This window comes from Littorina saxatilis, linkage group LG1, assembly GCF_037325665.1.
Source record: "Littorina saxatilis isolate snail1 linkage group LG1, US_GU_Lsax_2.0, whole genome shotgun sequence".
Classification (NCBI taxonomy): domain Eukaryota; kingdom Metazoa; phylum Mollusca; class Gastropoda; order Littorinimorpha; family Littorinidae; genus Littorina; species Littorina saxatilis.
This window is the reverse complement of record NC_090245.1, coordinates 3,105,433-3,121,466: the sequence shown is the minus strand read 5'-3', so window position 1 is coordinate 3,121,466 and position 16,034 is coordinate 3,105,433. Positions and strand designations below refer to the sequence as shown.

General features: G+C 45.2%; 2 protein-coding genes across 2 annotated transcripts in view; one reads left to right on the top strand and one right to left on the bottom strand.

Moving 5' to 3' along the window:
- Window positions 1-16,034, bottom strand: part of LOC138959419 (membrane-bound transcription factor site-1 protease-like) — a 78,955-nt gene that overhangs the window by 39,302 nt on the left and 23,619 nt on the right. The gene's annotated exons all lie outside the window — the stretch shown is intronic.
- LOC138959427 (RYamide receptor-like) lies at window positions 380-15,475 on the top strand. Its single transcript, XM_070330915.1, has 3 exons — window positions 380-691; window positions 12,441-13,825; window positions 13,886-15,475. The coding sequence occupies exons 2-3, from the start codon at window positions 12,582-12,584 to the stop codon at window positions 13,887-13,889; spliced, it is 1,248 nt and encodes a 415-aa protein (XP_070187016.1). The 5' UTR covers window positions 380-691; window positions 12,441-12,581; the 3' UTR covers window positions 13,890-15,475.

The following is a 16,034-nucleotide window of genomic DNA, read 5'->3' as shown; positions in this document are numbered from 1 at the left end:
GATCACGATGGCTTACTAAGGAGGAAAGGTACCCTGGTGCCATGACCCTGACTACGAAACCCAAACCATGTTTTGCATTTAATTCGTAGAATTCTAGCTGGTCTCTTTTTTTCGAAAAGAATAGGGCATACATGGAACATAAGCATGAAAGCGTGCAGTCACATAATTTAAACCCTGTTAACTAATATGTAAATGTCAAGTTTTTAACGTTTCATAGTCTCCTAACCGCAAGAGTTTCAAAAGGCTTCGCCCCTCTTTTGTGAGAGCTGCTGCGCTGCGACTTTTGTATCTCCAATCTTTCAATGGTGTGCTTCCAACAGTCTACCACGAAAATCACAAGTCAAAAAGAGCGCGCGCCTTTCACAGTTCTCCCTCGTTGGGTCGTGTTAGTCGCTAGACTGCTGACAGAGATTGGCCTCTCCATACACGCACACACAGTCGACACTCACGTACAGTTTCTCCGAAGCGGATTCGGATACATCGCCGGTCTCGACAGTCACTCGTTGTGCCCTTGTCCCGTTCTGATGTCCGGACTTTTCAGTGTGTGATAAATGTGTGTTTTAAAGTGTGTGTCCACTTCGACACGCTGTGTGTTGTGTCCGGTGCTGTAAGCAAACTCGACTGGTCAGTTTGACGACCAGCTGGACGGTCGTGGAGGATACCGACAGGCTTCTGTGCAAGGTGACACAAGGTGGGTGTCCTATTCTCCATGCTGTAGGCGATACGGTAAATGTATACCATGATATATATGTCATTTTATGTACGTTTCAAGCAGAGATATGCTTTCAAATGAGTAAATTATCCGTGACGGATATGAGTAAAGTATCCGTGACGGACTTTCAACCGGCGAGACTATGTAAGTTATAACACAGTTAAACAATACTACTTGACACCGGGAAACGTCGACTAATAAGATTGCAAAGCTGTGTACAGACTTTGGGATAACCAAACTGCTATATAAATATTGGTACAGTGGAACCCTTATTTAAGACCCCCCCCCCCCCCCCTAAAAAAAGAAAAAATTCCATCCCTTCCAAGACCATGTACCCCCATTTTAAGATTCCCTCTTTCTTATATGATTTTCTTCGATTCTTTCTTAACTGTTTTACGTGGGTAAAGATTTCGAAACCCACATTCCAATTCCAACTACCAGAATAGCAATCCGACACCCGCCCCCCCCCCCCCCCCCCCCCCCCCGCCCACTCCAACACCCTTACAAACAACAGACTCACTCAACCCCCCCCCCCTCCCTCCCCGCAAGACACAAAATAATTCTCTCTTCCGCAAAAATCTGCTATTTTCACAATCTAAAATAGAAACGTGGCTGGAAAAAAAATCGCTTCTTTGATAATAGCACGGCTGAGTGTAAACTAAACGAAGCAAAACTATTACTACCCTCTCTCCTCCTTGTTAGTCAGCGCCCCCCCCCTCCCTTACACACACACACACACACACCCACAATGCATACAAACAGGAAAACACTCTTCTTATCCTTCTGTTTTCTTGTTTATGCCTTCGTGATAACAAATGTTCAGTAACAAAATTCATCGTTTACACAGCTAATCTGGGAAGACATCTCACCTCTACAGGCATGAGACCAAGGGTAGGGCGGATGGTGGCGAGAGAGGTGAAGGGACGGGGAATGTTCACAGTGCTGTGTGCCGGGCTGTGAGCAGTGCCCGCCAATGTTTAGCTCAGGCACCGTCGCGGCAGACGCGCCTTATTTAGTTCTATGCAGGAAAATGCAGCGCGCTATTCTGGCCATCTGGCCAACTGTCGTCCTCATCTCTAAGGCAGACTGATACTGGGAGGTACGTGTAAGGTACACCCGCCTTCAATCTCAAGCATGCTCAAACCCTCGACTCAAGACTATCTACCCACTGTGCAGTTCTAGATAAGTTTCATCTTATTTCTATCCTGTGAATTTGGGGTACCCCGCCTTCCGTCCCACTGACTGATAGTGGTGCACCGCGAGATGTCTACTGCCATCAAGGCGAAAATGATCCAGACTCTAGAACAAATCTACGACTAGGATGAACTGACTAAATGACTACAGGAACTTGAAATCAGGTTTTCTTCTTTACTTTTTCAGACCTGCTATGCCGTACGGGGACAGAAACGCTTCGCTTAGAAACACTACACAACTTTAATCCGCGTGACACACGTTCGTGCACCCTTCTCATGCACACACACACACACACACACACACACACACACACACACACACACACACACACACACACACACAAAATACTCACACACACGACAAAACACACACACACACACACACACACACACACACACACACACACACACACACACACACGCACACGACAAAACACTCACACGCACACACACACACACACGACAAAACACTCACACACACGACAAAGCACACACACACACACACACACACACACACACACGACGTTCCCCCTAAACAAGTTCCATAGAGGTCAAACAGAAGAGAAAACAAATAATTATATTTCGCGTCAAACGCCTGTATGTACGAGCGACCCAAGGAATCCTAACTGGAGTTCCAAAGTCGGAGACAGTAAGGAGAAACAGCATTCCTTCTGCCTGGTTCCATATACATATAAGTTAGTCCTCTGAAATGTACGGTACAGCTCCCTTTGGGGCGTAGTCGCAGAATGAGCACGAGCAGGGCTTGGTGCAGGAATCCCGTATAGTGCCACAAGCAGAAGAGCAAACGACAACATCAATTAGACCACAATTCATGCTCAAATCACTGATTTGTAGATACATGTTCTGTCCCTTTGAAATAACTTTTCGAAATCTGCCCTGGGCTCTGCTAGCGTAAACATCAGGTATGAATTAGTTCCTGAAGTTTTGAAATTTCGTGTGGCCGTTCAAGCGTAGAAAGATGAAACAGGATGAGTTTATGTCTGGGGTAGGCAAGGGAGCACGTCAGACAAAGCACTCAACGGGTTGAGAGACTTTCTGTAGGCAAGGGAGCACGTCAGACAAAGCACTCAACGGGGTGAGAGACTTTCTGTAGGCAAGGGAGCACGTCAGACAAAGCACTCAACGGGGTGAGAAACTTTCCGTAGCCCGGGGCCTGAATTTTGCATTATTTTACTGATGATGGAAATATTTGCCACGACCTGAACAAGCATGCACATATTATGGGAACAAAAATGGCAAGTTACATCGGTGAAACATTGTTCAGTTCCACTGGAATTAAATACAGAAATCCCAGAGACACACACACGTACGCACGCATGCACGCGCAAACACACACGCACGCACGCACGCACGCACGCATGCACACACACCTACACACACACACACACACACACACACACACACACACACACACACACACACACACACACACACACACACACACACACACACACACACACACACTCGCCTATTTTCTAATCTCATTCAAGTTGAAATTGACAAATGAATGCGCTTTCAAGTATCACTCTTCTGATGCAACGTCATTCAAACTGGCAAGGGGAAGTAAATGCAGCGTGCACGGCAACCCGAGGTCTTCAAACGACACACATCTTCGTCACAGTCCTCTTTTGCGGACAATACTCAAACTTTTCTTATTTTTGATGTTGATTTAAAACAAAAAATTCTGTATACTATTTATGAGAGTGACTCAATCTTCTAAGAAGTGGTTTAGAACTTGCCTTAAAAAGCCTGACCAAACAAACACACAAACATCGGACATAATACTATTGCCCATGAGGCAACACACTCCCTCCAAGCCTTCACTCAACACACACAATCAAAATGTGAATTGTGCAGTTTATGGGCAAAAAGACGACGACTGTGTTGCGCAAAGAACGTCCCAATCGATAGCACAGTTACTGTACCATGTACCACCGCTCGAGCAACCACAAGGACGAACGAAGGAACGAACGACCAAAAGCAATCCCCTGCCAACCAACAACCCCAAATCTCTGCCCAGTCGTGATTCCATGACAAAGATCACTATTATCTATGATATCTATACCAATGACCTACTGAATGGCAGTCAAATTATATACTATTAACGGCAAAACAATGTTATAATTATGTAATTGTCAGTGCACGTGTTCCAAACATTGTTCTGCAGCGAACACTCTCTCTCTCTCTCAAGTAATAAATGAGTAATAAAGTTCGTTCGTTCGTTCTCTCTCACTCTCCCCTCTGGTGGGTTCCTTACGAAAACACGAGAAACAATTCACCGCAATGTTATATTACCGATGGCATTCATTGTGATTGTACTACTTTTTATGGCCGCGCGCCCTCTCTCCAATTTACTGGAGGATAATCAGAAGCTGAAGGATCATAGTAACATCATAAATCATGCCATGCAAGTACTGACTCAATCACATTCAAGTACTGTGTGACCTGTTTATGTTTAATAGTTCCACTCCTAAATGTTCGGGCCTGTTTGGGAAAGACCAGATTTCCAGAGAATGGTCAAAATCAGGCGTCATGGTTTGGTCCTTTGCATTAGCGACAGAGAAGACATTCATTGGACAACATAAATAAATAAATGAAATAAAAAATAAATAACAAAATCCATTTGTCTTCCTTGCGTTCAGGCATGGACAAGACGTGGAACAAGCATGCAAACATGCCCCGCACACTGACAATGTCAGTCGAGAAAGAGAGAAAGAGCGAGAGAGAGCGAGAGAGAGAGAGAGAGAGAGACAGAGAGAGAGAGAGAGAGAGACAGAGAGAGAGACAGAGAGAGAGAGAGACAGAGAGAGAGACAGAGAGAGAGAGAGACAGACAGAGACAGAGAGAGACAGACAGAGACAGAGAGAGACAGGGACAGAGACAGAGAGAGAGAGACTGAGAGAGAGAGAGAGAGAGAGAGAGAGAGAGAGAGACAGGCAGAGAGAGACAGGCATAGAGAGACAGAGAAACAGAGAGAGAGAGAGAGAGAGAGGCAGAGACAGAGGGATAGAGATCAGTCCTGGTAGAACATGTATGCAGTGGGTGGGAAAGAGACAAATGTAAATGTCAACTGCTCCAACCTCATCACGACCTTACAGCAATCTTCGCACGGGACAGGAAGTGAAGCACTTGTCCCATCATGATACAGACAACGGTTGCACACACAGACTGATGCACGCCATGTAGCCTACACACCATGGAGACACACTTGCCCTTTCGATGGTCTTTGTCCACAGCGCTTTCTGTGGCAAAGCCTTGGAAACAGATGCTGCTAGATACTGAAAGCTGTTTGTGTGTTTGTCTGATTGCACAACTCATCCAAAATAATCCACCCAACTCACCTTTCCCAAAATACCTGAAGTTTTTTCGACCAAATTCAGTGGATAAAGAGTGCCTTCCACTTCAAAATCGAACACACCACGTTAGTATATATCTAAAAGAGCATCTGCCTTGCTCGGACGATTCAAGATTTCACGCAGCATTGAAGTAAGTCATCAAACGAACAGTCAACTTTACAAAGAACGATTGTGCTGTCAAAAATCCAAACAAAGCTAAGACTGCTAACGTTCCAAAATTCAGAATAAAAAAACACAAGAATTCTAGGTTATTGGAACGTTTAATTATTGACAAAAAAACATACAGTGGTCCTTTGAGACAACACCATACAGTGGTCCTTTGAGACAACACCATACAGTGGTCCTTTGAGACAACACCATACAGTGGTCCTTTGAGACAACACCATACAGTGGTCCTTTGAGACAACACCATACAGTGGTCCTTTGAGACAACACCATACAGTGGTCCTTTGAGACAACACCATACAGTGGTCCTTTGAGACAACACCATACAGTGGTCCTTTGAGACAACACCATACAGTGGTCCTTTGAGACAACACCACACAGTGTTCCTTTGAGACAACACCATACAGTGGTCCTTTGAGACAACACCACACAGTGGTCCTTTGAGACAACACCACACAGTGGTCCTTTGAGACAACACCATACAGTGGTCCTTTGAGACAACACCATACAGTGGTCCTTTGAGACAACACCATACAGTGGTCCTTTGAGACAACACCATACAGTGGTCCTTTGAGACAACACCACACAGTGGTCCTTTGAGACAACAGACAAGACAATTAATCATGATACAATAGAAGTTTAATATAATCTAACTATACAATAGAAGTTTAATCTAACTATACAATATTACCTCATTCCACATGGACACACACCAACACTCAACACCTGACAGCTTGCTGCCTGGGCGAGTTGCTGTTTGTTTATTCATGGGCTGAAACTCCCACGGCTTTTACGTGTATGACCGTTTTTACCCCGCCATTTAGGCAGCCATACGCCGCTTTCGGAGGAAGCATGCTGGGTATTTTTATGTTTCTATAACCCACCGAACTCTGACATGGATTACAGGATCTTTTTCGTGCGCACTTGGTCTTGTGCTTGCGTGTACACACGGGGGTGTTCGGACACCGAGGAGAGTCTGCACACAAAGTTGACTCTGAGAAATAAATCTCTCGCCGAACGTGGGGACGAACTCACGCTGACAGCGGCCAACTGGATACAAATCCAGCGCGCTACCGACTGAGCTACATCCCCGCCCTGGGCGAGTTGCAATTTCTTTAATTAATTAATATCGTAAAAGCCAATAAGTGGTTTTAAGAAATGTATTCATCAAGAAATTCCCACTTTGTTCAGAAAACACTCGGGCTCGGGCTGTTCGGTTTTGGTATGTGACCAAGTGGAGGGATGGTCTTATCCCATGTAAAACTCCTGACCAGATCTGATAGGGTGAGTCCAACAGTAAACACGGGAAGGGGTGTGCCTTTAGGAGCATGTTCATCCGTGTAAACACTTAGTACAAAATGATACAGCAGTCAACAAGCACGACGGAAATAGTGCGATAGTATCCAACACTACATCCGTGACCACTACAAACCACTTGACCAAAACTGCAAAATGCGGCTGCACCAGAATTCGAACCATGTACAACGTTATCGTCATTTTGTGGCCACAAACAGAAGAAAAATGTCCACAATAAGACAGTACAGTTGTATTGCATTGCATTGTATAGTATATTGTATTGAATTGTGGTGTACTGTATTGTGTTGTATTGAACTGTATTGCATTGCATTGCATTGTATTGTATTGTTTGGAATTCTCTTGTCTTGTCTCGTATTGCATCGCAATGCACTGCATACAAATATATGCCATCGGATTCGTCATCGAACCCACACGCCGTGCACCTGAACATACTCCTTGACTGCAGGTGTTATCGTCAAGGGGTTATTACTCATACCTTTAAGGGCACAGCATTATGCACTTTCCATGCACAACATGTGTAATCCTGATGGCGTAAACTAGGCACGGAAGAATGTCAAGGGGCTAGTCACAATTCTTGCGCTGTTTGAAACTCTGGAGTGTTGTGTATGTGCCATGTGGAGTGTTGTGTATGTGGAGTGTTGTGTATGGGCCATGTGTTGTCAATAGATACACGGTACACGCCTTGGGGGAAAATGATGTGACTCAATTTCTCAGAGCGCAGACGTTAAAACGCTTGGTTCCAGTTTCATGTTTTTTCTCTCCCTCTTTTGTCGACAGAGTGGGGGAAATGGTACTCCTTCCTTCCTTCATTCATTTCAGTGGTTATATCCAGTTTGTATACTAGACAATCTAAATCGGTTTATTCTTTTGTTCGTTACAGTCTTTTATATGTTTGTAAGTCAAACCAAAAGTTTTTACACAAAGAATTATTGTTTGTGAGCATCAGAGTGTCATCGCCTGTCTATCCATACATCCACTCAATGTTGTTGTGCCTAAATAAATAAAATGAAATCACAATCTTGCATTTCTCGTGTGAGCGATCTTCAGAAGAAATACACCGTGCACAATGCAGCCCTTTACTTCGCGAGTATTGACTTACTTAACCTTCGCCCGACCGGGTTATCGACAACACACGGAAGACATCGTGGGGCCGTGCGGACCCATGCTTCTCAAAGAAGGAAAAATATGCATACCCTTCCGTAGACCCATGCTTTCCAAAGAAGCAAAAACGTGCATCCCCTTCCGTAGACGCCGTGGTTAAATTTCCGCGAGAAGTAATTAAATTAAATTATTAATTTAATTATTACCGTGCGGACTAAAGCTTCTCAAAAAAGGAAAAACGTGAATACCCTTCTGTAGACGTCGTGGGGCCGTGTGGACCCACATTGTTATGTATTAATTTCGCTCCACGCGACTTGCTTATTAACTCCAAAATTAAACAGATCGTAGAAAATGATGTTTAGAGCCAATACCTGAAGGTTTGTGACTTCTCTCCCTAGTTTTTATGTAAGTTTCTTCAGTTTGAGAAACATGGGTCCGCCGCTCGGCCCCACGATGTCTTCCGTGTGTAGTCTAAATTTGACCTTTGTTTTTTTAATTACTTCTCGCGGAAATGTAATGATCTTTTAGGACATAAGCTCTTTGTATACTAGACAATCTAAATCGGTTTATTCTTTTGTTCGTTACAGTCTTTTATATGTTTGTAAGCACCGTATTTCAAACCAAAAGTTTTTACACAAAGAATTATTGTTTGTGAGCATCAGAGTGCCATCGCCTGTCTATCCATACATCCACTCAATGTTGTTGTGCCTAAAGAAAGCCAGTGTCAAGACGCACCATTCTAGATGTCTGAGGCATTCTTAAAAGCTCATTAAAAAATTCCAACTGGTTTAAGAGATATTTGCAATTAAACACCCTTCTGGGTCCACATGGACCCACGACGACCAGCGAAGATTAACTCAGACTCGTCAAAAGCTTGTACTAGTAGAGGCAATGCCCCTTGAAAAGCCACTGGTACGAAATTAGATACATTTGGTAATTCATCCTACTCCTCCAGCCCTGAAAGTCCAACAAATGGTGTACTCGCCTTTGGCTAGTGATTCTGAAAATTAGTTAGCCAGAGAGCAAACTTTACTAGCCAAACCAACAAATTGTTTCAGCAACTTTACTCACATATGGCGAGTAGATTGACATTTCTACTCGCCAGTTACATCGGCAGGAATTTTTCTCCTGGAGAGACCTAAACTTGAACCCGTTGTATCAGGGCTTGGTCGATTGATACATAAACATTTCGCTGGTACCAGACACACACCGTCCTGAGAAAGGGGGAGCTAACAACCGTCCTGAGAAAGAGAAAGGGGAGATAACTATGTCTCTCCCTTCCTTTTTTTCTCTCTGTTAGCAGCGTGTAATGCAGCTGGTTAGAAATTGAGAGTATTATTTTGTAAAGTGTGTACCAAAAGTTTGTCATGAGCTGCTTTAGGGGCTGTTTAGGGTGTGGGTTGGTTTGATATTTCCTCCTTGCAGATCAAATCTGTATTCATTTTTGATGTTGTGTCTTATTTTGTGAAAAGAAACATTCTTGTCATTTATTTATGTATAACTAATAACCGTCTCAGTTTAGCATTGGGAAAAATGTGTCATAAGGAACAAACTGTCCATATAAGTACAGTAACCATGAACATAGTCAACATTTTACAGAAACATATACAGGAAGTGCCTCCACATTTTCAAGTAAGCAGCACTTTGCTCGGACGAAAGGTAAAAAGAAAGGGGGAAAGCCAGTGTCAAGACGCACCATTCTAATTCAATTAGCTGCCACGGCCCAGTTTCGGTGGGCCACTGCAGATTGTTTAGGTATCATCTGTCAATAGGCTCTGTGCTTTAATGACAATAAATTCTGATTCTGATTCTGTCCGAGTCTCTGATAACGCAGGGGGCAAGTGGAGGTCTCTCCAGGAGAAAAATTCCTCCCGATGTTCGCGTGAAAATAGGCCAGAACTACGCCCATGTTTACGCGTTCTACAGCTGACTGCTGATATTTGAGACGCCACCCTACCCAAACCCTCCCGTCTTCATACATACACACACACACGCTCGCGCTCGCCGTGACAGTATCATATATCGAAACCGGAGTTCCGAGTCACAGAAATGGCTACGACCTTTAAAAGATTTGACGGATGAATTTGGCAGATGTAACTCACAGATGTATGCGCTAATTTTCACACACAAGTTTGCAAGGCCCTAGAGAACGAACGAACGATCGAATGGTGTACCACGTAGGCCGTCAGCCCATTGCATAAAACATATATATGAAAGGGGGGGGGGGGGGTTGAGAAGAAAGAGAGAGAGGGACAAAGATAGAGACAGAGAAAGAGAGAAAGAAAGAAAGAGAGAGAGAGAGAAAGAGAGAAGTAGAGAGAGAGAGAGAGAGAGAGAGAGAGAGTTTCTTTCTTTATTTGGTGTTTAACATCGTTTTCAACCACGAAGGTTATATCGCGACGGGGAAAAGGGGGGAGATGGGATAGAGCCACTTGTTAATTGTTTCTTGTTCACAAAAGCACGAATAAAAAAATTGCTCCAGGGGCTTGCAACGTAGTAAAATATATTACCTTACTGGGAGAAAGAGAGAGAGAGGTAGAGAGAGAGAGGTAGAGACAGAGAGGTAGAGACAGAGAGAATGAGAGAGAGAGGGAGAGAGAGAGAGAGAGAGAGAGAGAGAGAGAACTCAGAAAGTTTATTGTTTAGGCCAACTGACCCGTTACAACCGGTACATATATCAAACATGACAGCCTCTCTCTCTCTCCTCTCTCTCTCTTTATCTCTCTCTCTCTCTCTGAGAGAGAGAGAGAGGTAGAGAGAGAGAGAGAGACAGGGGTGGGGGGGATCGAGAGTGTACAACACGAACAAGAACAATCCACAAACCAATATCACTTCAAAAACAATTGTTGCCGTTTATGAACGAGGTCTTGACATACAAGTGTCTTAGTCAATGGTTCTTGTGTGACATCAGGACCGACACTGAGGTTTGCCCTGACACTGAGGTTTGCCCTGACACTGAGGTTTGCCCTGACACTGAGGTTTGGGGGCAATGTTGCTCTACTTGTGCAACACTTATGTTGTTTGCATGGGGTGTGAGCATCGTAATTTGCCTTTCAGCACGACAACAAGTGTTACCCGGTTACGTAACGCCCTCGTGCCAAACCTTGACGGGTCACATGTGAAAGAGCCGTAGGCCCTAATGTATATATATATATTTATTCCCCCCTCTGCTTCTTTACCTCTGTAAACTTGTAGAGCTAGTTATTTTTCGATAATGACCCAGCAACCAAACAAATAACGAGCCAGCAACAGCCTGAATCCTCGATAGTGCAATGGGTTGAGAAGCTGTTCTGTTTTGGTACTACTTTTGCGACTGAAAAGTTCCGAACGCTCTATACGTACGAAATATACATCTCTGGAGCAAACAATACACACATACCGCATTTAAATTAACAACTACAGGCCTGAACACATGAATCTCCATATAAAATCCATGAGTTAGGTTGTTTTCTGAATCTAGATCTGCCGTGCACACACTGTTCATCTGTAAGCAAATTCCCAAGGCAAGTAACTCATACTCTTGCCGACAAGAGTAGTTCCCCTTCTTTTAACGCAGTTTCTTCGACAACACTGACTGCAATCCGACGGTCAGTTTTCAACAATATTTCATTTTATAAACAGATCACACGCAACCAAATGCACACATCTCATCAATTTAAACAACATAAAGCGGTTTCATACACTATTTTCCCCAGAAAACTGAACTTCATACAGTAATTAACGTTGGAACACGGGTGCAAAAGTTCGTCTGCTAGTCCCATTTGACAAAAGAACATTATCCTAAACGATACTAAAACATACACAGAACACACAATATCTGCCTTTACCGCCACAGCAGAATAACAGCATATCTGTGTACTTGATTTTAGTCTAAAACAGGGAAACTGACAAGAAGTGTTAACAGAATGGAATGATTTGCACGGAACTATACAACCGCGCATTAATCGATCGCCTGCGCAGGTTGACTGGTTGAGTGATTCGGATTCGATCAAACTTTCGCACAAAAACTCCTGTTTTCTTTGAATAACTGAAGAAAGGAGGAATAAAGAGGTTACACACCTCGTCTCAGTGATTATTAAAAATAATGGTCACAGTTCGCGGTCATGAAAAAGCTCGCTGAAGCTCGCATTTTTCATGATCCGCCAACTTCGACCATTATTTTTAATAATCACTGAGACTCGGCATGTAACCTCTACATCTTGCACACGTTTGCTTTAGTAGTGGCAAAGAAGGAAAGCGTGTGACGTAATATATATGTGTGTCAGTAAGATAACTATAGACTCCGCTTTACGTGTCTATGCTTGCTCGCTTCGTACTGTCCCCCTTTTCTTTCCCCCCACTCCCTCTTCCTTCCTCCTTGATTCCCACTACCACCTACCCCCGACCTCTCTCTCTTCCTCCCTCCTTGATTCCCACTACCACCTACCCCCGACCTCTCTCTCTTCCTCCCTCCTTGATTCCCACTACCACCTACCCCCGACCTCTCTCTCTTCCTCCCTCCTTGATTCCCACTACCACCTACCCCGACCTCTCTCTCTTCCCAACACAATACTTATCTGTATCTGTCTGTTTCAGCTGCGACTTGATGAAAATACGATCACAGCGTGCCATCGCCTTGAAAGTGACCTGAACGGCTAGCAACCTTTGCCAGTCAACCGCTGGACAAAACCATGGACTGACAACCACCTTGACAACGGTGTGACACAACAAGCCACCATGGCAACCGACAACACCTCAAACCTCGGAGACCTACCAGTCCCTTCAAACATTTCGGCCTTCTCCGGAGCAGGAAGCTTCGGCGAGCAAAACACACACTTGGACCACAACAATGAAATCCTGGTGAATACCGACTACAACCCGCGCCTGGCCAACGGCATGGTGGTGGCGGCGATGATGGTGGTGGGCCTGGTGGGCAACTCGCTGGTGCTGTACGTCTACAACTTCAAGATGCCGCGCACCGTCTTCTCCACCTTCGTCACCGTCCTGGCTGCCCTGGACCTCGCCACCACCCTCATCGGCATGCCCATCGACGTGGTCATCAAGAGCGCGGTGCTGGACAAGAGCGACGCCCTAACGGTCTTCTGCAAGGTGGCGCACTGGGAGGTGTACAGCACCAGTCTGGCCAGTGGTAGCGTCCTGCTGCTCATCACCATCACGCGCCACACCAAGGTCTGCAAGCCCCTGGAGCCCGGCCTCACCAAGCGCAAGGCCAGGTTCCTCTGTGCGCTCCTCTTCACGGCCGCAATGGCTCTGTGCACCGTCACTCTCGTCATCAACGGGCTGGAGAGGGTCAAGATCGCTGTGGGCGAGAGGGACTATGTGCCTCAAAACACGACTGGTGATAATTCCACAGTGAGCAATCTGACCGATACTTTCACACAGAGTACTCAGCCTTTTTTCAGTGAAAACACGACAGCACAACACGATCTTGCAGCGAATGTTTCCGCCCGGAAGGTGACGGAGGTGGTGCAGGTGTACATCTGCCGCACGAGCGAGGAGAAGAAGGGGACGGCGCTGCACTACGCCCTGCAGGCGGTGCTCATGCTGGCCTTCGTGGTCATCCTGTTCACCCTGCTCGTGCTGCACTGCAAGATCTCCTCCGCGCTGACAGACTTCGAACGGCGCCACTCTAGCATGCGACGCTGCAGCACCAACTCTGACAGCCAGAACACGCACATCACCGCCAGTATGTTCCGCATCTTCGCCTCCATCACCGTCATCTTCGCCGTCAGCTACCTGCCCCACCTGGTCTGCCTCATCGTGGAGAAGATGATGTTCTCGCCGGGCCAGGCCATGCCTCAGGCCAGCAGGGTGGTCATGGACCTGGCCTACAACTTCCCATACATCAACGTCATCGCCAACCCCTTCATCTACGGCTACCGGAGCGCCGTGTTCCGTCAGCACTGCCTGGAGCTGCTGTACCGACTGTGTCGATGCTGTTACCGGGAGCGACACTACAGGTAGAGCACTGTCAGGAGCTGCTGTACCGACAGATGCTGTTACCGGGAGCGACACTACAGGTAGAGCACTGCCTGGAGCTGCTGTACCGACTGTGTCGATGCTGTTACCGGGAGCGACACTACAGGTAGAGCACTGCCTGGAGCTGCTGTACCGACTGTGTCGATGCTGTTTCCGGGGGTGACACTACAGGTAGAGCATGGATGTTAGGGTGTACACTGGTGACTTCATTTTGTGGCATTTTAAACAGGACTGAGAGATCGTGAGTCGGATGTGTGAATGGCATTTTGAAGATTCAGTGTAAGTTTCCATACTGAGGTGAGCACTGTTTGCGTTCTAGATTTTGAAGAACGACTGAAAGACTCAAATTGTGAGATACTGTACGTTGTACACTTGTCGCTATTCAGCAAATTCTTCGCAGAGACTGAAAGCTTGGCATGTGTGTCCAGATGTTAAAGACATAGTCTCAAAAGTTGAAAGTATAAAAGAGACCACTGATCCCTGGCATATTACTTCTCCCTGTCTTTCACAAGCATAGCTTTGTCTGTGAATCGACATGAAACTGACACTGAGGTCAGATGTACCTTAACCGGCCCATTAGTCTTCTGTCACTGCTGTGAGGGGCAGCACCCAGAAATGGTTCCTGCATCACAAATACAACAATCAGTGTACGGCCCAAACTCCTCCTCCCTCTTTTCCCTCTATCCATCTCTCTCAAATACAGTGGAACCACCACCCCCCCCCCCCCCGATTGCATCAGACCAGATGCGGATACAGCCATCCAAACATCAAAAGATTACCCGGGGCATCATGCCGTTAGCGACTGTAGCGCCGCGACGTAGGTCCAGCAAGTTTATGTGACTTTGGCGGGTCGAAACAGGGTTTCGTGAATGGCATTTAGTGCGACTTACAGCACAAACAGCACCACCATGCGGTCAAGTGCCGCTAAAAAGGTTTCCTGTATACCCCTACTGGTAGGAACCTACAAGACAGTGTGGTTCTTCCCCACCTGCTAACTAGACTGTGATGGTTTTAATGCCATACCCCCCTACCGTCACCGACTGAGTATTCCAGAGAACACTTTTAACACAGTAAGATAAGAAAAGTAACTGATGTGATCGTTAGAAAAAGGTTATGTATAAAATTTGTTGTATTACTATTACTGCGTGAGTGTGTGTGTGTGTTCAAATCTTTTATTTAGCTAAAAATCAAATCTATGCTTCTTCGTTCTTTTTTTTCAATCTGCCTTTATGTTCTAAAAATAATCCAAATTTTGTACTTCAGGCCTCAAAGTGGCGAGTAATTTAATTTATGTAGTTTGTTTTTTAACTGTATACAGACATGTAATGTTCATTTCATTTCGATGTGTGCAGTTGCATTTGTGTAGTTAATGTGAATGTGCAAACGGTGCATGTGCGTGTGTATGTGCGTGTGTATGTGTGTGTGTGCGTGCGTGTGTGTGTGCAGAGTGAGAGAGAGAATGACATTTAGAGGAGGATAGGGAGAGCGAGGTATGTCAATTGTCAGTTATTGTAAATATTCACATGCAATCTCATTGAATCAATAAGCTGATATGTGCTGAGTGACAATCCAACACTTTCCAACACTTCTAAAACAAAAGCACTTAACTGTAAGTGTTGTCATTCACTTTTTCAGTGACTTCCTTTGTGCTGTATATATATATGTGTGTGTGTGTGTGTGTGTGTGTGTGTGTGTGTGTGTGTGTGTACGTGCATGTGTGCATGTGTGTGTGCGCACGCATGTGTATGCACGCGTGCGCTTGTGTGCATGTTCGTGAGTGCACCTAAGCGCATGTGCAGTTTACATGAGGACTGGATTGACTCACGCTGAGAAAGGAATGCACTACTTAATGCGTTGATGAAAAAACAAAGCAGAACTGAAAATTCAACAGACGGAAACAACAGCTCCATGCCACATTAAACAAGTTCCCGGGCAGTCAACACAGGAAACATTGACACTGTAGCACTCAGATACAGACACCGATACAAAGACAGATAGACATACTCAACAAGACAAATACAACAAACCTCAATCCTGTATAACAATCACACACAGTACAACAAACCTCAATCCTGTATAACAATCACACACACTACAACAAACCTCAATCCTGTATAACAATCACACACAGTACAACAAACCTCAATCCTGTATAACAATCACACACACTACAACAAACCTCAATCCTGT